Below are 20,542 nucleotides of genomic sequence, written 5' to 3'. Positions count from 1 at the left end.
GTTTAATCTTTATTTATCATAAACTAACTGAAAATGAATCAACCAGGACTGAATAAGAATTGCATTCCTAAAGCACTGCAATTTTACGACTCTTTTACGGTGAAGTAGCAGGAATTAAATGCTAATTGTCGACGCCTGTTTCTCTGTAATTTTCAGATACACTAATAAAATGGACGAGTGGAATGAGGAGGTAAGTTTAGTTCACTGACAAAACTCCCAACTAAACTGCTCGTTTGTTAATTAATTTGATGCAAGTTTCTATTGTTGAGACAGTGAACTTTTAATTAACATGTTTTTTTGTTTTTTAAAGTCAACTCCTGCCAGTTCTACATCAGCCAGTTATTCTGCGAATGATAGTAAGTTCATCATACATTGTTAATGCAACTTCAAATGTGTCAAAAAACTGTTAATCCATCTCTAACACGTTAAATAAATGTATTTTTCTTATTTAGTTACATCTTTTGCTGTTTAAATGATTGGAAAATTATATTGTAATTACATTTTTTCTTATCTAGGCTCAGGAAAAGACTTCAGGAACGGTGATAGTGGTGAATTTGGAAGGGGTAAGTTTACAGAAAATGAGCAGTTTATCTCACCCCTTTAAAAACGATTGATAATTAATGTGTTTCTGCTTCTCTGCAGGTCGTGGTAGAGGAGGTCGAGGCAGGCGAGGAGGGTTTTCGAGCTCCTTCTCCGCAGGTAATTCATCATCTACTCACCTTTTAGCTTCTGTTGTAACATTTTAACTTCCTCCAGGGTTCCTACGCAAGTATGGAAAGTATGGAATAATATGGAATTTGATTTTATACATTTCCAGGTCTTCAAAAGTATGGAAAATGGAAACTATTGTATGGAAATATATTTATCTTAATACTTATTCAGTCTTATTCACATTTTGTATGCGCTATTGTAGGCTACCTAGCTACAATCTCCTGGAAATTATTTGGTCACATAATGGCATACTAATTCAGAATAATGAAAACAAATCATTAATTGCATGATTTATTAACATGAAACACATCTATTGGCTCAAATGTCACAAATTATTTGAATTTTTTTTCTGAGACACTGCAAAAACTCAAAATCTTTCCAAGAATATTTGTCTTATTTCTTGTCAAAATGTCTAATTTCTAGTCAAAACTAATCTCTTTCCACTTAAAATAAGACTCATCACCTAAAAATGAACTTGTTTTTAGATCATTTTCACTTGTTTCAAACTTGTTTCAAACAAATTTTCACTTGAAATAAGTAGAAAAATCTGCCAGTGAAAGCAAGTTTTTTGTGCTTGTAATAAGAAAGAAAAAACTTGCTCCACTATCAGATTTTTCTACTTATTTCAAGTGAAAATCTGCTTGAAAGAAGTAAAACAAGCTACTTTTAATATGATGAGTCTTATTTTAAGTATAATGAGATTTGCTTTGACTAGAAATGACATTTTGACTAGAAATAAGACAAATATTCTTGGTAAGGTTTTGAGTTTTTTGCAGTGGAAGTCCGGAAATTAGGGTCTGGAAAAAGTATGGAATTTGGAAATTTAAAATGTGTAGGAACCCTGTTCCTCTGACTGTGTGAATCTTAACGTTTCTCCTCTTGTCTGCAGGCGGCGACGACGACGAGGGCGGTGGTGAGTCCTGGCAGGGCGACGACGAGTAACATCATCATCGCTGTAGTTAGTTGTGTGCAGCTGCTGAGCCGTTTTGTCTTGTTCTTGTCCGTCTCTTCTTCCCAGATTCTTCCAGCAGCTGGAACAACTCAGGAGGAGACCGAGGTGGATTCAGAGGCCGCGGAAGAGGTGAGTTTAAAGGGATAGTTAAACATTTTGGCAAATTGGCCCATTGCCATAATCCCTATAGTCATAGCAGTAGGTTTGTTACCTTTAATTGTCGGTGCAAGCTGTTTGCACCTTGCACGGTGCAAGTAAGAGCTACGCTACGGAGGCTAATGGGATTTCTTGGTTTCAAACTCATCAAATACACAATCCAACAACTCACACACAACGCTCTGGTGGACAAGTTGTGAGCTGCACATTCACCACGCTATGAGATAATAACACAACGTTACCACACAGAGTTGTTTTAGAGGGAAATACAGAGACTGATGATGAAAAACTGTCCCTGAAGGCAACGTGCATCAGCGGTTTAGCATGAATTTCCCTCTAAAACAACTCTGTGTGGTAACGTTGTGTTATTATCTCATAGCGTGGTGAATGTGCAGCTCACAACTTGTCCACCAGAGCGTTGTGGAGTTGTTGGATTGTGTATTTGATGAGTTTGAAACCAAGAAATCCCATAATGAGCCTCCGTAGCGTAGCTCTGAGCAGCTCACGGCTCTGCTCCGCCGTTCTTAAAAAACAGCTTGCACCGACAATTAAAGGTAACAAACCTACTGCTATGACTATAGGGATTATGGCAATGGGCCAATTTGCCAAAATGTTGATCTATCCCTTTAAATACTCGATTGGTTTCACATGAGGAGGGAAAACTACTTTTGTACAGAGACTTTTAAAGTTTCAAACTACTTTCTACACCTATAAACCTCCATTAAATGTAAAGATAACTGTTATGAAGTCACGGTTACTGACTGTTTGTCCAATCAGGGCGCGGCAGAGGATTCGGTGGAGGGGATCGTGGCGATCGCGGCGATGGTAACTAACGATCTGTGATATTTTATTTCACACTTTTTCACATTTCAGTCCAGTCAAAGACGTTTCACTGACTAAAACTGCTGTTTTTCTGTCTTTCTTTTCTTCCCAGGAGACGATGGAGTTAGTGAAAATGGTAAATGTTGCACACATGTTCATATTTAAATAAAAGACGGGTTTGAGTTGTGTTGATATTGATGAGTGTTGTGTTTGCCAGGCTTCAGAGGAGGAAGAGGAGGAGGACGAGGCAGCAGGGGAGGAGGTGGAGGCTTCAGACAAGGTGTGTGTTTGAGTAAAATGATCGTTTGTGTTTAATTTGATAAACTACTGATAACAATTTCTCCCAAAAATTACAACTTGGGTCAAAATAACAAATAAAGATGCAGTGTTGCTGTTTTCAGACCTCAAATAATAATGCAAAGAAAACAAGTTGATATTCATTTTTAAACAGACACACACTAATGTTTTAATTTAGGAAGAGTTCAGATTAATATATAGATGGAAATATCAATTTTAATCCTGCAGCAGCAGTGATTGATTCATAATGTTTTGATGCTAATGCAGCATTACACTGCAAAAACTCAAGAATATTTGTCTTATTTCTAGTGAAAACGTCATTTCTAGTCAGAACAAATCTCATTATACTTAAAAATAAGACATCACATTAAAAGCAGCTTGTTTTTAGACACTTTTTACTCCTTTCAAGCAGATTTTCACTTGAAATAAGTAGAAAAAATCTGACAGTGGAGCAAGTTTTTCTTCCTTATTACAAGCTCAAAAAACATGTTTTCATTGGCAGATTTTTCTACTTATAACAAGTGAAAATGTGTTTGAAACAAGTGAAAATGATCTAAAAAAAAAAGAAGTACATTTTTAGGTGATGAGTCTTATTTTAAGTGGAAAGAGATTAGTTTTGATTAGTGTGTCCAGTGTGATTGGTGACTAAATGATGATGATGTGTTAAAGGTGGAGACGAGGGAGGAAGAGGAGGCTTCGGAGGAGGAGGAGGAGGTAACACACAAACTAACATGTTTAATCATTTAGAAGTGGTTTATTATTATATGATGGTGGTGGATTCTGAGTGTTGTTGTGTTATATTGCAGGTTACAGAGGAAAAGATGAGCAGGTGTTTTCTAAAGGTAAAGCTGCTGCTGTTCTATCTTTAAAGGGATAGTAGCATGAAAAAAGTGTGGTTGTATGATCTCCAAATAGCCCCTAAGTACTTTAATTGCAGTAGAAGACTCTCTGCACTCCTCCCGTTAGCAACGCCAGCCCATAATAGCCCTGCCCAGAGATTTACAACATACATTGTTGTGAACAGACCCAAAGAAACGGCCTATTTTCACGGCCTAAAAGAGGTTTTACCTTTTTTTTTTTTCAGGTAAAACCTCTTTTAGGCCGTGAAAATAGGCCGTTTCTTTGGGTCTGTTCACAACAATGTATGTTGTAAATCTCTGGGCAGGGCTATTATGGGCTGGCGTTGCTAACGGGAGGAGTGCAGAGAGTCTTCTACTGCAATTAAAGTACTTAGGGGCTATTTGGAGATCATACAACCCCACTTTAAAAAACAAAAATGCGACTATCCCTTTAACTATATATAATCCAGTTTGTATGTGAAACATGTGACTTAATGAAATTAATGTGTGTTTTTAAACAGGAGATGATAAGGATGGAGAGAATAAGGACGGGGCCGAAGACGAGAGTAAGTCAACAACCCTGTGTAGCTAAAGTCCAACAGGAAAAACTGCTCTTTCTGTTTCTGTTTCTGCACCCTGAAGATGTTTTTCATTTATTTTGGTCTGGCCCTTTCTCAACTAAATTATGGGAAGATGTTTGTAACCTGATTTTGTTTTTCGATTGAACCTCTTTTTTTCCCTGCAGCTTTAAATTAAACATACTGTATATTGTTTGGCTTCACTGACAATCCATCTTCTAAAGAAAAACAATACTAGGCCTATATCATCAATCTTATTATACAGTTTTAGCCAAATGGCACATTCATAAAATAAAAGTCGTTAACACTAATCAAAAACCACTTCTTCTTATTTTTGAAAATGAAGCCAAACAATACATTAAGTCTATTAAAAAATCCATCAACCAGGGTTCCTACGCAAGTATGGAATATTATGGAATTTGATTTTATACATTTCCAGGTCTTTAAAAGTATAGAAAATGGAAACTATTGTCTGGAAATATATTCATCTTGATACTTATTCAGTCTTATTCACATTTTGTATGCGCTATTGTAGGCTACCTAGCTACAATCTCCTGGAAATTATTTGGTTTCATAATGGCATACAAATTAAGAATAATGAAAACAAATCATTAATTGCATGATTTATTAACATGATACACATCTATTGGCTCAAATGTCACAAATTATTTAATTTTTCTTTTTACTGAGACACTGCAAAAACTCAAAATCTTTCCAAGAATATTTGTCTTATTTCTTGTCAAAATGTCTAATTTCTAGTCAAAACTAATCTCTTTCCACTTAAAATAAGACTCATCACCTAAAAATTATCTTGTTTTTAGATCATTTTCACTTGTTTCAAACTAATTTTCACTTGAAATAAGTAGAAAAATCTGCCAGTGAAAGCAAGTTTTTTGTGCTTGTAATAGAAAGAAAAACTTGCTACACTGTCAGATTTTTTTTACTTATTTCAACCGAAAAATCTGCTTGAAAGAAGTAAAAAGTGTCTAAAAACAAACTGCTTTTTAATGTAATGAGTCTTATTTTAAGTAGAATGAGATTTGTTTTGACTAGAAATGACATTTTGACTAGAAATAAGACAAATATTCTTGGTAAGATTTTGAGTTTTTTGCAGTGGAAGTCCGGAAATTAGGGTCTGGAAAAAGTATGGAATTTGGACATTTTAAATGTGTAGGAACCCTGAAAAGCTATAAAAACTTTGAATTTATGTAACTTTACAATGTTTTTGTATGAAAGCTCGTCTCTGCATTGTATTGTTTGTATTGAAACCCCCCGGCCATGTTCTGTTGCTGTATTGAATTGTATTGCACCAAAAAAAAAAAAAAAAGTCCAACAGGAAGTAGATGCAGCAGCTGACCAGTCTGACCTTTGACCTTTGACCTCTGACCCCCCCCCCCCCTCCACAGGGCCGAGGGTCACCTACATCCCCCCCGCCCTGCCCGACGACGAGGACTCGATCTTCGCCCACTACGAGTCGGGCATCAACTTCAACAAGTACGACGACATCCTGGTGGACGTCAGCGGCTCCAACCCGCCGCAGGCCGTCATGGTGAGCGGACATAGACGTATTAAAGCCGGTTGGTTGCCGTGACGACGCGTGAAGAAGCTGCATGCATCCGATCAATAACACGAACAAAAAGTGATATTGATCGTTTATATTTTACATTTCCAGATGAGCTTTTTTTGGGGGAGAATTAACAGGAAAAAAGAGGAAAAAATGGAAAACATTTCAGTTTAACTAGGTGATTTTAAAAAGAAATAATAGGAAAAAAGGAAGAAAAAAAACACATTTCAGTTTAACTAGGTGATTTTAAAACGAAATAATAGGAAAAAAGGAAGAAAAAAAACACATTTCAGTTTAACTAGGTGATTTTAAAAAGAAATAATAGGAAAAAAAGGAAGAAAAAAACACATTTCAGTTTAACTAGGTGATTTTAAAAAGAAATAATAGGAAAAAAGGAAGAAAAAAAACACATTTCAGTTTAACTAGGTGATTTTAAAAAGAAATAATAGGAAAAAAAGGAAGAAAAAAACACATTTCAGTTTAACTAGGTGATTTTAAAAAGAAAAAATAGCAAAAAAGGAAGAAAAAAAACACATTTCAGTTTAACTAGGTGATTTTAAAAAGGAAAAAAACACATTTCAGTTTAACTAGGTGATTTTAAAAAGAAATAATAGGAAAAAAGGAAAAAAAAACACATTTCAGTTTAACTAGGTAATTTTAAAAAGAAAAAATAGCAAAAAAGGAAGAAAAAAACACATTTCAGTTTAACTAGGTGATTTTAAAAAAGAAATAATAGGAAAAAAGGAAGAAAAAAAACACATTTCAGTTTAACTAGGTGATTTAAAAAAAGAAATAATAGGAAAAAAAGGAAGAAAAAAACACATTTCAGTTTAACTAGGTGATTTTAAAAAGGAAAAAAAACACATTTCAGTTTAACTAGGTGATTTTAAAAAGAAATAATAGGAAAAAAGGAGAAAAAAAACACATTTCAGTTTAACTAGGTGATTTTAAAAAGAAAAAATAGGAAAAAAGGAAGAAAAAAAACACATTTCAGTTTAACTAGGTGATTTAAAAAAAGAAATAATAGGAAAAAAGGAAGAAAAAAACCACATTTCAGTTTAACTAGGTGATTTAAAAAAAGAAATAATAGGAAAAAAGGAAGAAAAAAACACTTCAGTTTAACTAGGTGATTTTAAAAAGAAATAATAGGAAAAAAGGAAAAAAAAAAACACATTTCAGTTTAACTAGGTGATTTTAAAAAGAAATAATAGGAAAAAAAGGAAGAAAAAAAACACATTTCAGTTTAACTAGGTGATTTTAAAAAGAAATAATAGGAAAAAAGGGGAAAAAAACACATTTCAGTTTAACTAGGTGATTTTAAAAAGAAATAATAGGAAAAAAGGGGAAAAAAACACATTTCAGTTTAACTAGGTGATTTTAAAAAGAAAAAATAGGAAAAAAGGAAGAAAAAAACACATTTCAGTTTAACTAGGTGATTTTAAAAAAGAAATAATAGGAAAAAAGGAAGAAAAAAAAACACATTTCAGTTTAACTAGGTGATTTTAAAAAGAAAAAATAGGAAAAAAGGAAGAAAAAAACACATTTCAGAGTTTAACTTTTTTTCCCTAGATAAAAAAAATGATTAAATTGAACTTTAAAGTCAATATGTTTTTCATTGTTATAGTTAATGTGTACTGCTGTTGAACTGTTTTTACAGTATGTTAATGGGATTACGGGTGGAAATTAGCATTTTGCTATAATCCGGCATATTTACATGGTATGTCCATTAATGTGTAGGAGTGGATGGGAGGAAAAAATCGATTCACAATAGTATCGCGATGTCTTTTTTGACGATTTTTAAATCGATTTTTATTTTTTAAAACATTTTTTTTTTAAAATATTGTGCAATGTGCATTTGTTCGCCTTTTTTTACATCCAGAGAGTCCAGGTTTTGTAAAGGGTTTAAGTTCACTTTATAATGGAGTATGTTCATTTATAGGCTCCTACAGTGTTTGTGTGCAGATAAATGTTAAAAATCAAGAGAATCGGCAATATTGTAGAATCGCAATTTAACTCGAATCGGGAGAAAAGCGTATCGTCCCAGCCCTAAAAATAATTAATAAGTAACTGTGTGTGTGTTTCAGACCTTCGAGGAGGCGGCGCTGTGCGAGTCGCTGCGTAAGAACGTGAGCAAGTCCGGCTACGTGAAGCCCACGCCGGTGCAGAAGCACGGCATCCCCATCATCTCTGCCGGCAGAGACCTGATGGCCTGCGCCCAGACCGGCTCGGGCAAGACGGTGAGTGACCTCTGACCCCTGACCCCTGACCTCCAGGTGAGGGTGTGAATGTGTGCAGGGTCTTGAAAAGTATTACAATGTTATAAATCAATTTTGGGAAGATTAAGACCCTTAAAAAGTATTAAAAAGTCTTTTCACAGCTTGATAAAGTCTTAAAATGTCCGTCCTGGGTGATGATCCCTCCTCTGTTGCTCACCCTGAGCTTTCTCCTGGTTTTCCCTGTTAAAAGGGTTTTCCATTGAGTTTTTCCTCAGTGGATGTGAGGGTCTAGGGACAGAGGATGTTGTTATGATGGGATGTAAAGCCCTTTGAGACAAACTGTTTGTAAAAGCGGGCTATACAAATAAAATTTGCCTTGCCTTGGCTTAAAATTTCAAGGTATTTTTTCTGAATTAGCTTCTGAAAGAGTTTGAGTCCTAAAAAACATTGTGAAAGTGTGTGAATTTATTCATTTTATTAAAAACCAAAGATGAACCGGTACATAAAAAAAGAAAAGAAGATTGTTGTTTTTGGTTTTTTGAGAGTGGAGCAATGTTTTTTTGTTTTGTTTTTTATATAAACTTTGCCTTTTATTTCTTATCCCAGCCTATTTTGAATTCTGTTATATCATAGTGGTCTAGAGTCTTTATCACAAACTAAAAGTGTCACTGATGTAAATGGTTACAGCTTGAAGTGGCGGTGCAGGTAGGCTATTAAAAAATATTGAGAAGGTCTTGAAAAAGTCTTGAAAAGGTATTAAAATTAACTTCAAGGTTCCTGTATAAACCCTAGTGTGTTTTTGTGTGTGTGTTTGTGGAGTTTAACCGTGTTTTTCCTGCAGGCGGCGTTCCTGCTGCCCATCCTGCAGAAGCTGATGGCGGACGGCGTGGCGGCCAGCCAGTTCAGCGAGCTGCAGGAGCCCGAGGCCATCATCGTGGCCCCGACCCGCGAGCTCATCAACCAGATCTACCTGGAGGCCCGCAAGTTCGCCTTCGGGTCAGTTCACACTCTTTAGGGTTCTTACGGGTCCTTAAAAAGTCTGAAAAGGCATTGAATGGGCTCTTTGCACAGCTTCACCACTTCCTGAAATAAGCCAGCTCGTTAAATTGACTACTCACACACCTGGATTAATCAATTGGTCCAATAATGTAACACAGGAATTAAACAAGCTGGCTTATTTCAGGAAGTAGTGTAGCTGTGCATAAAGTGAATTCATTAATCTAAAAACAAGGCCTTAAATGGCATTAAAATGTCTTAAACCAATTTTTCAAACGTCTTAAAAATGTTAACACATGGTAAGTGGTATTTTATGATTGTAATTGGTCTCAAATCTCAAAATAATTGGTAACATTCAGACACAGAGAAGTTAGTGGCGGCCGTAAACGCTAAATTTCTCACCGCCACCAGCTCCCAAATCAGTTTTTCCCCCCAATCATTCATGTAGCAGTCACTTAACCTTGGATCACATAGGAAAGTGGGTAAAATTGTCCCTATAACCCTATATAATTGATGTAGTGATGGGTTTTTTTGTTGTTGTTTTTTTTGCATTTGTGTTTATTATGAAGTCGGTCTTAAATTTCATTTCAAGTGGCTTTAAAAAAGTCTTAAAAAGTCTTAAATTTAAGTTGGTTTAAGCTGTAGGAACCCTGGTTACACTGGAGGAGGAGGAAGCATTGATTTTTATATTTATTTATCTTTTTTTAAAGATTTAGATTTAATTTATTTGCACAATTTAACAAGAAAGAAAATCGGCATAAAAACAGTAAACCAGATGTGCAGGTGAATTTTAAAGAAAGAGGTGGACTGAAATGCTATTTGAATATGGCTGTTCCAAAGCTGGGCCTCTTTATATATATATCCAACAGAAAATTGACAAAGCTTGGTACGAAACATAGGAAGGTGTAAATTTAAACTTTGGCATGTCTAGTATTATTATATTTATGAACATCACTGTATTGGTCAGAAAAAAATCTTTACAACAGGGTTCCTACGCAAGTATGGAATAATATGGAATTTGATTTTATACATTTCCAGGTCTTCAAAAGTATGGAAAATGGAAACTATTGTATGGAAATATATTTATCTTAATACTTATTCAGTCTTATTCACATTTTCTATGCGCTATTGTAGGCTACCTAGCTACAATCTCCTGGAAATTATTTGGTTACATAGTGGCATACTAATTCAGAATAATGAAAACAAATTAATTGCATAATTTATTAGCATGAAACACATCTATTGGCTCAAATGTCACAAATTATTTGAATTTTTTTACTGAGACACTGCAAAAACTCAACATCTTTCCAAGAATATTTGTCTTATTTCTTGTCAAAATGTCTAATTTCTAGTCAAAACTAATCTCTTTCCACTTAAAATAAGACTCATCACCTAAAAATGAACTTGTTTTTAGATAATTTACACTTGTTTCAAACACATTTTCACTTGAAATAAGTAGAAAAATCTGCCAGTGAAAGCAAGATTATTTTTGTGCTTGTAATAAGAAAGAAAAACTTGCTCCACTGTCAGATTTTTCTACTTATTCCAAGTGAAAATCTGCTTGAAAGAAGTAAAAAGTGTCTAAAAACAAGCTGCTTTTAATGTAATGAGTCTTATTTTAAGTATAATGAGATTAGTTTTGACTAGAAATGACATTTTGACTAGAAATAAGACAAATATTCTTGGTAAGATTTCGAGTTTTTTGCAGTGGAAGTCCGGAAATTAGGGTCTGGAAAAAGTATGGAATTTGGAAATGTAAAATGTGTAGGAACCCTGTTACAAGGCCTGGGAGAATGATACAGGCATATAAACAATTTTATAAATGAAAGTACAAGTTTGATTTATGTTTATATTAAAGTTTGGTAAGATGTTGAGCTGTTGGACGCTCCGATAGCAGCAGCTAACGTGTGTGTTTCTCTCTCTCTCTCTCTAGGACGTGTGTGCGTCCCGTGGTCGTCTACGGCGGCGTGGCCAGCGGACACCAGATCAGAGACATCTGCAGAGGCTGCAACATCCTGTGTGGGACTCCAGGACGCCTGCTGGACGTGATCGGACGAGGAAAGGTGAGTCCCCTCAGAGCGTCCAGCTGACAGGGTATCCGCGGGGTCTTGAAAAGTATTTGAAGGTGATAAATCAATTTGGGGAAAATCAAGACCCTTAAAAAGTATTAAAAAGTCTTTTCACGACTTTATAAAGTCTTAAATATTGAAGGTATTTTTTCTGAATTAGCTGTCCAAGAGTTGGAGTTGTAAAAAACATTGCGGAAGTGTGTGAATTTATTTGTTTTAAAAAACAAAGATGAACCGGTTCATGAAAAAGAAAAGAAGATTGTTTTAGTTTTTTGAGGGTTGAGCAATGTTTTTTTCGATTAACTTTGCCTTGGAATTATTATCCTAGCCTATTTTGAATTCTGTTGTCTATAGTCTTTATCACAAAAATTAAAACTGTTCAGTTAGAAGTGTCACACACGGCAGTGAGGTATTAAAAAATGTTGAGAAGGTCTTGAAAAAGTCTTAAAAAGGTATTGAAATTAACTTCAAGATTCCTGTATATACCCTGAGCTGAGAGACGTCCACACACAGTCCTCAGTAGCAGGGTTCCCGCGGGGTCTTAAAAAGTCTTAAAAGCATTGAATTTATGACATTGGAAATAATACCTTAAAAAGACTTGAAAAAGTCTTGAATTTTGATTTCTGGGTCTTAAAAGTTGTGCTGTATTAAACTTCTCCTTATTGCATTTTTCGTCAAAAGTTTCATTTGTCAACCACAATCAATGTTCTTCTTGTTGACTTGTGGATAGTGGAATAAGTCTTGTACGGTGGAGCTTATATGGTATTATCATACAGTGAGATTTTGATATCATGATGCCTTATGATACTGCAATAAATATCATGGGCTTGTTATTGAGGTGTTATTGTAATATTGTGAGATTTTGATATTGTTACATCCCTAGTAGAGCACAAAGAGCAGAAAAATAGTGGGATGATACAGTTAATTTACAGTAAACGCTCTGAAATTTGAGGATTTCACTTTTCTTTGCCAGTAGGGCAGTGAAATAGGTATTACATTTTTATATAAATGGTCTTAAAAAGGTCTTAAAAAGACTTGAATTTAACCTGAAGGAACCTGTAGGAACCCTGAGTCAGGGTTAATACCCGGCGTTGTGCTGCAGGTGGGGCTGGAGAAGCTGCGCTACCTGGTGCTGGACGAGGCCGACCGGATGCTGGACATGGGCTTCGAGCCCGACATGCGGCGCCTGGTGGGATCCCCCGGGATGCCGACCAAGGAGAACCGCAACACGCTGATGTTCAGCGCCACCTACCCCGAGGACATCCAGAGGATGGCAGCAGACTTCCTGAAGACGGACTACCTGTTCCTGGCCGTGGGCGTGGTGGGAGGGGCCTGCTCCGACGTGGAGCAGACCTTCATCGAAGTGACCAAGTTCTCTAAACGAGAGCAGCTGGTCGACCTGCTGAAGGCCACAGGTCAGTACGGTTTAGGCAACGCACCTTTAGTTATATAGCAGCACATTTCATTACCAAGGCAACTCAATGTGCTTAACATAAAGACAAAACATTTAAAAAAAAAAGAGAGAGAAGCAGAATAAAAACAAACACAAAAAACAGAGTTAAAAGCAAGAGCAAATAAAAGTAAAAGAAAATAGATAAATTAGTCAGGTGCAAATATGACTTGACCCCAAAAAAATTCTAACAAAAGGTTTCTCAGTTGTTTTTTATAGTATTAGATGTCCTTAATAACATACTAAAAGTTTACCAAAGTTTGACCACTAGAAAGGTGTTATTTTCAAGATGGCGTCCAAGATGGATAGGAAGCCTGAGGAGACACCACAGGTGAATAGGGTAACATTTTTAACTAACAGATATCACCATGAAACTTCCCAAGTTTATCACTTACATTAAGACAAATATTTTTTGTATTACAAGTTTTGTCAAATTGTATGTTTAAATATGTAAATGAGGCAATATCTCATTAAATATGCGCTAATTTGCATATCCGAAATCTGAACAATGGATAAAAGCCACTTTCAAAATTCTTGTTTTATTTTGTTGACATACTAGAGTCAGAAGTTTTTACAGAGGGGATTTTGGATATCTCTCTTTATCACTCTGTAAATGAGAAAATACTGTCACCAGCCCTAAAAATTCAAGTTGGTCGTGTTTTTAGGAGTAAAATGTTGTATAAATCAGGCTATGAATGATATATCAACAATCCCCTCTGTAAAAACCTTCAGAATATAGAAAGGGATCAAACTGGAAGGTTTGGTGTCTGTAAGTGCTGCTGAAGTGGAGATTTCGGGCTCTTATACAACATTTTACTCCTAAAAACACGACGATAATTGAATTTTTAGGGCTGCTAGTATTTTCTCATTTACAGAGTGATAAAGAGAGATATCCAAAATCCCCTCTGTAAAAACTTCTGACTCTAGTATGTCAACAAAATAAAACAAGAATTTTGAAAGTGGCTTTTATCCATTGTTCAGATTTCAGATATGCAAATTAGCGCATATTTAATGAGATATTGCCTCATTTACATATTTAAACATACAATTTGACAAAACTTGTAATACAAAAAATATTTGTCTTAATGTAAGTGATAAACTTGGGAAGTTTCATGGTGATATTTGTTAGTTAAAAATTTTACCCTATTCACCTGTGGTGTCTCCTCAGGCTTCCTATCCATCTTGGACGCCATCTTGAAAATAACACCTTTCTAGTGGTCAAACTTTGGTAAACTTTTAGTATGTTATTAAGGACATCTAATACTATAAAAAACAGCTGAGAAACCTTTTGGTAGAATTTTTTTAGGGTTAGGTGTTTTTTTTTATATATGCACCCGCCTAAAAGTTTTAAGTTCTCAGCTATAAGCACATGAAAAGAGAAATGTTTTTCACCTGGATTCAAAAGTGCTGACAGTTGGGGCTGATCTCAGTTCTGCTGGTAGTTTGTTCCAGTTGTGTTTAATACACATCCCATCATAACATCTAAACCGCTCCCTGGTCCCGGTCCTGGTCTTGTTGCAGGCTCGGAGCGCACCATGGTGTTCGTGGAGACCAAGAGACAGGCCGACTTCATCGCCACCTTCCTGAGCCAGACCAAGATCCCAACCACCAGCATCCACGGGTAAGTGAAGTGGTGCCTTCAGGGACCCTGAGCAGCTGGCGAGGTGTGGTGGTGCCTTCAGGGATGGTTTTTCACAACTGTATAGATATATATTTTTATATTTAATTTACTGATTTATTTTTCACAGAGATATGAATCGTTTTTTTAGTGCAGATGACTGGATCACCATCTACTGTAACTGCAGCCAGAGTCAGAGACAGTTGCCCGTTCAAATATGGCCGACTGTGAGCTACGCCTGCGTGTAGTCAAATCCAAGGGGGGGGGGATCGGACTAAAGGCAGGCGTAGCTCACAGTCGGCCATATTGGAACGGGCAACTGTCTCTGACTCTGGCTGCAGTTACAGTGCAGTAGATGGTGATTCAGTCATCTGCACTAAAACAACGATTCATAACTCTGTGAAAAATAAATCAGTATGTAGCTATTACTTAAACTATCTGCATAATGTCACTTTAATGTTACTTTTACAAAAAAAAGTACATGATTAAAATGATCCGTGATTCTAAGTAGCTGCATCATAACTGCATAGAGTCGACGTTCATAAAAAATCAAACCGTTTTGAAATCGGACAAAAACTGATCAAGTTGTGGTCGTTATAGCAGAACATGCAGCAGAGGCTTAAAGGACAATTCCAGGCGAATTCAACTCGGGGGTGTATTTTCATATCATTTTAGGTCTAAAAGAATGAATCTGAAGATTTTCAGTTTAATGTCTCCTGTTTTGCGGTAGTTGTGTCTGTCCTCGCGTCGCCACGGCAGCGATGAATGGGAGTGGATGTAAGTTCTGCTGTTTAGGCTGTTTCCATCCCTCAAAGCCACAGACAGCGTCAGATGGAGACTCAAACATGCACCCAGAAGTTTATTTACTTCAACAAGTCGACATGTTTGTAAAACTAGATCTAATTCAAAGTCTCCCGGAGTCTCGCGCGAGCCCGAAGTTGCAGTGCTGGTGTGTTCAGGTGCAGTGGGAAAAGCTACCGTTGTGTCATAAACACAGGAATATCAACTCTTTACTTGCTTCAAGTAAAAAAAAAAACTTATCGGCGCATCTTTGAGTCGCCACCTGACGCTGTCTGTGGAAAAAAATGTACACTTGAAGCAAGTTAAGAGTTGATATTCCTGTGTTTATGACACAAGCGGTAGCTCCTACTGCACCTGAACACACCAGCACTGCAACTTCGGGCTCACGCGAGACTCTGGGAGACTTTGAATTAGATCTAGTTTTACAAACATGTCGACTTGTTGAAGTAAATAAACTTCTGGCTGCATGTTTGTATCTCCATCTGATGCTGTCTGTGGCTTTGAGGGATGGAAACAGCCTAAACAGCAGAACTTACATCCACTCCCATTCATCGTTGCCGTGGTGATGCGGGGACAGACACAACTACCGCAAAACAGGAGCGATTAAACTGAAAATCTTCAGATTCATTCTTTTAGACCTAAAATGATATGAAAATACACCCCTGAGTTGAATTCGCCTGGAATTGTCCTTTAATGCTCTGAGGGAGAGAGTTGACCTTACCAAGATGGCCGCCGATGAGTCATCTAGTCTTCTTGTATATATCTATGGGTGTTGAGGTGTTGTGTTGTGTTTCAGGGACCGGGAGCAGCGGGAGCGGGAACAGGCCCTGGCCGACTTCCGCTCGGGGAAGTGTCCCGTCCTGGTGGCCACGTCCGTCGCCGCCCGCGGCCTCGACATCCCCGACGTGCAGCACGTGGTGAACTTCGACCTCCCCAACAACATCGACGAGTACGTGCACCGCATCGGGAGGACCGGTCGCTGCGGCAACACGGGACGGGCCGTGTCTTTCTACGACCAGGACGCGGACGGACAGCTGGCTCGAGCCCTGGTCACCATCCTGTCCAAGGTGAGACGAGGAGCAGCAGCTGACTCTATTCTAGCTGATCTATGCACGCACTTCTCCCTGAATATTTAAGCAACATATCACTCCAGTCCGTGGTCTCTGCTCATTCTACCACTCTAAGAGGCGTTGTTCCCCCTTAGAGTGGTAGAATGAGCATAGACCACGGCCTGGAGGGATATATTGCTTTTATAAAACGGTTACCAATAAAGGCAATATGAATTTCACGTAGTTTTATTTAACCAGAAATACATATTATCCAATAAAACAGCCTCACTGTGGAAAACTAGTCCCACCTCTCCAGACGTTAGCTCCAAGTAGCTCTGTATCTGGTCTCAGTCCCCTCTACCATTGTTAACCCTCTGGAGGTCAAAGTTCACCTTCAACATGTCAATTACACTACTTTACTACATTTTTTAACATCGTAAAACAGGGTATCCGTGGGGTCTTGAAAAGTATTAAAAGGTGATAAATCAATTTTGGGAAAATTAAGACCCTTAAAAAGTCTTAAAGGGATAGTTCACCCTAGAATGATATTTCGCTCATTATCTCCTCCCCCTCATGTGGACTAAGGGCTGGAAGAAGTTTCAGAGTCCTCCGTCCCTTCTCTGAGTTACAGGGGGTCTCGGCGTAGCAGTGCATGTCCATATAACGGTTGCAAAGGGACACCAGAGCTCTTCGTGAAAAAACACACACAAAAAAACATCCAAATACCTCCATGCTGCTCGTATGTAATGTCCGTCTTGTGCTGAAGCCCCAAATTGCGTAATTGTCCCGAAAAAAATTAAATAAGTCTATATTTTAAGCTTGTTTGTAGCGGAAGCTTCTCGAAGCTCCTCTTCCTGGTCCGTCCAAATCTCGCGTGATTTGCGCCGGCGTCAGTGCGGTTACTGCGAATCACGCGAGATTTGGACGGACCAGGAAGAGGAGCTTCGAGAAGCTTCTGCTACAAACAAGCTTAAAATATAGACTTATTTAATTTTTTTCGGGACAATTACGCAATTTGGGGCTTCAGCACAAGACGGACATTACATACGAGCAGCATGGAGGTATTTGGATGTTTTTTTGTGTGTGTTTTTTTACGAAGAGCTCTGGTGTCCCTTTACAACCGTTATATGGACATGCACTGCTACGCCGAGACCCCCTGTAACTCAGAGAAGGGACGGAGGACTCTGAAACTTCTTCCAGCCCTTAGTCAACATGAGGGTGAGTAGATAATGAGCGAAATATCATTCTAGGGTGAACTATCCCTTTAAAAAGTATTTTCACGACTTTATAAAGTCTTACATTTTGAGGGTATTTTTTTCTGAATCAGCTGTCCAAGAGTTTGAGTTGTAAAAAACATTGTGAAAGTGTGTGTGAATTTATTTTCATTTTATCAAAAAACAAAGATGAACCGGTACATAAGAAAGAAAAGAAGATTGTTGTTTTTGTTTTTTGAGAGTGGAGCAATTTTTTATTTTTATTTTTTGATAAACTTTGCCTTTGATTTATTATCCCAGCCTATTTTGAATTCTGTTGTATCATAGTGATCTATAGTCTTTATCACAAACTAAATCTGTTAGGTTAAAAGTGTCACTGTTGTGATGTAAATGGTTACAGCTGGAAGTGTCGGTGAGGTGTTAAAAATATTGAGAAGGTCTTGAAAAAGTCTTAAATAGGTGTTAGAATTAACTTCAAGATTCCTGTATAAACCCTGTAAAAACATCAACTGTCTTTTTGAATACATAACAACTTCCATTCATTCCAGTCATACGTGCCTGAGGCGGAGTGATAGCCTACGCTGTGATAAGGCTTTAGAATAGTAGCCGTGGTATATGCTCAATATACCACGGTTAACAACCAATCAGATCGCCGGATTTCACCTTTCTGTTTTATAAATGCTCTTAAATTCAGGTAGAAGATGCCGAGTCCCCCTGTGCTCAACAACTCGTTCATCCCTCTGTCCATTAAACTTATGAATGAGCAGCTTGTGTGATGATGTGTATGAATGATGATTTTTACTGTATGTTTTTAGTATTTTCCTGCAGCTCTTCTTTTGTCTTGTTGTGAAGCAGCACTGCTCTCTCTGTCCAAGAGAAATCTATCCCTCGGGAGACTAATAACTGATTTTGACTTTGACTTTTGACTTTGTCTCATCGTCTCACCGTGTTGTTTTGATCGACAGGCGCAGCAGACGGTGCCTTCGTGGCTGGAAGAGTCTGCGTTCAGCGGCTCAGGAGGAGCAGGAATCAACCTGTCCAGGACCTTCGCCTCCACGGACTCGAGGAAGGTAACACATGTCCTCTCTATTTTTATTTTTTATTTTTCTAACAGTAGGGGAATCATGAAACAAAAAGGTAAGTAATAAATAAACAAGGCAAATAAATAAAGTACAATTTCCCAGTCATACACGTTCAACATAAAAACAGAGCAGCAAAAGATGAGTTAAATTTAAATATAGTTTAGAATAGAAGTTAAGTCTTTTTAAGGGATTAAAAGAATAACTTCAACTCATTAATGAAACAGGAAAAGGCAGGTTTAGAGTTCCTCCATTTTGCACAATGGATATGATATTTACCCAAGAGTATAATAACATTAATAGTGTCGGAAACAACCACGGTTATAGATGATCTAAATAAAACAGAATATCATATAATTTAAGAGGCAGTACAGCTTAAATTTTTAAAGCAATCCAATTTTATATGTCACACCAAAAAAGATGTGAAGTGGGACAAAGAAAAAAACACACCGGTATGCTCTAGGATTTCATCTTCTTCATTACAGAACGCACATTTATCCACCTCATAACCAAATCTTTTCTTAAGAAATTCTGCCACTGGATAAATTTTGTTTCTAACTTTAAAGAGTGTTTCTTTAACTTTAGGTGAAATAGGCCATTTGATACATTTGGAGTGTGCTTTGTCTAATGTGTTTGAATGCACAGCTCCAGCACTTCCTGAATTTAAGGCAGGTCCTTCATTTCCTGTCTTACATTATTGGACAAACTGATTAATCCAGGTGAGTCTGACCATTGTGACGACTCAGACACACCTGGATTCATCAGTTTGTCCAATAATGTAAGACAGGAAATGAAGGGACCTGCCTTAAATCCAGGAAGTAGTGAAGCTTTGCATAGAGCCCATTAGCTGTCCAAGAGTTTGAGTCTTAAAAAAACATTGTAAAAGTGTGTGAATTTATTCATTTTATTAAAAAACAAAGATGAACCGGTTCATAAAAACTGATAAACTTTGCCTTTATTTATTATCCTAGCCTTTTTTGAATTCTGTTGTATCATAGTGGTCTGTAATAGTCTTTATCACAAATTGAAACTTGTTAAGTTAAAAGTGTCACTGATGTAAATGGTTACAGCTTGAAGTGGCGGTGAGGTGTTAAAAAATATTGAGAAGGTCTTGAAAAAGTCTTAAAAATACGGTTCCTACGCAAGTATGGAAAGTATGGAAAAGTATGGAATTTGATTTTATACATTTCCAGGTCTGGAAATGTATGGAAAATGGAAAATATTACATGGAAATATGTTTTTCTTAATACTTATCTGGGTTTGGTCTCATCTGAAGTTATTTGGGTTAATTATTTTGTATCTAGCTACAATCTCCAGGACATGATTTGGTCACATAATGGCATCTACACATTCAGAACAAATGATAAATTGCATGCTTTTTAAAATATTATGCACATCTATTTACTCAAATATCACAAATAATTTGATTTTTTTTTTTAACCGAGAAGTCCGGAAATTAGGGTCTGGAAAAAAGTCTGGAATTTGGACATTTCAAATGTGTAGGAAACCTGTAAAAAGGTATTAAAATGAACTTAAAGATTCCTGTATGAACCCTGTTTTTCTTCCTCAGGGTGCACAGGGCGTCTCGTTTCAGGACGGGGGGAGGAACGCGGCGGCGGCGGCGGCCTCGGCTGCAGCCGACGACGAGGAATGGGAGTAAGAGAGGAGGATGAAGACGATGAGCAGCAGCACTACACAGCACTGACCTGATCATAATAATAATAGTTTTCTTTGCAGGCGTTCATCTTGTTGTTGTTTAATCACAGCGGTTTAGTTTCAGTGAAAACCGCGGTAGAAGATTAAGTCGTCCCGGCTGGACTGAGTCAAATGTCAAGTGAGATGTTCAAAAAAAAAAGAGAAAAGAAATAAGAGTAAATGAGATCTTTAGTGAGATCTGTCAACTTAATCTGCACTGACCAGTTTTTCTTCTTTTTTTCTATTCTATTTTATTATTATCATCATTATTATTATTATTTTTTATTCTTTTAAGACATGTACCATGGTAAAGACTCATATTTGAATATATATTTTGTTTCCTACCAGAAGAATAAATATGTTCAAAGCAAAGTGTGTGTGTTGTCCTTCATGTTCAAGGTGAATGAAGCTGATCATTAAAGTTCATACTGATGTA

The 20,542-nt window shown here is 37.1% G+C and overlaps 1 protein-coding gene across 1 annotated transcript; it reads left to right on the top strand.

Moving 5' to 3' along the window:
- The first annotated feature begins 169 nt into the window (after positions 1 to 169).
- Positions 170 to 20,478, top strand: ddx4 (DEAD (Asp-Glu-Ala-Asp) box polypeptide 4). Its single transcript, XM_085802472.1, has 21 exons — positions 170 to 190; positions 311 to 356; positions 516 to 563; positions 643 to 699; positions 1,601 to 1,624; positions 1,730 to 1,792; positions 2,597 to 2,644; positions 2,754 to 2,777; positions 2,859 to 2,921; positions 3,608 to 3,652; positions 3,745 to 3,780; positions 4,299 to 4,343; positions 5,762 to 5,904; positions 8,004 to 8,156; positions 8,977 to 9,131; positions 11,065 to 11,194; positions 12,303 to 12,615; positions 14,172 to 14,271; positions 15,866 to 16,136; positions 18,298 to 18,402; positions 19,982 to 20,478. Exons 1-21 carry the CDS (start codon positions 170 to 172, stop codon positions 20,069 to 20,071), a joined length of 1,980 nt encoding a protein of 659 aa, XP_085658598.1. The 3' UTR covers positions 20,072 to 20,478.
- The last annotated feature ends 64 nt before the right edge of the window (positions 20,479 to 20,542 follow it).

Source organism: Trachurus japonicus, chromosome 2 (assembly GCF_045865225.1).
Source record: "Trachurus japonicus isolate A0001 chromosome 2, Traja_1.0".
NCBI lineage: Eukaryota > Metazoa > Chordata > Actinopteri > Carangiformes > Carangidae > Trachurus > Trachurus japonicus.
This window is presented reverse-complemented; position numbering and strand designations above follow the sequence as displayed.

What these genes read in the sequence shown, in the direction of transcription:
- ddx4 (XM_085802472.1), top strand. Translation starts at nt 170, where the DNA reads ATGGACGAGTGGAATGAGGAG. An exon ending in ACCCGCCGCAGGCCGTCATG is followed by an intron (nt 5,905 to 8,003) that starts GTGAGCGGACAT and finishes TGTGTGTTTCAG; the next exon opens with ACCTTCGAGGAGGCGGCGCT. An exon ending in ACGTGATCGGACGAGGAAAG is followed by an intron (nt 11,195 to 12,302) that starts GTGAGTCCCCTC and finishes GTTGTGCTGCAG; the next exon opens with GTGGGGCTGGAGAAGCTGCG.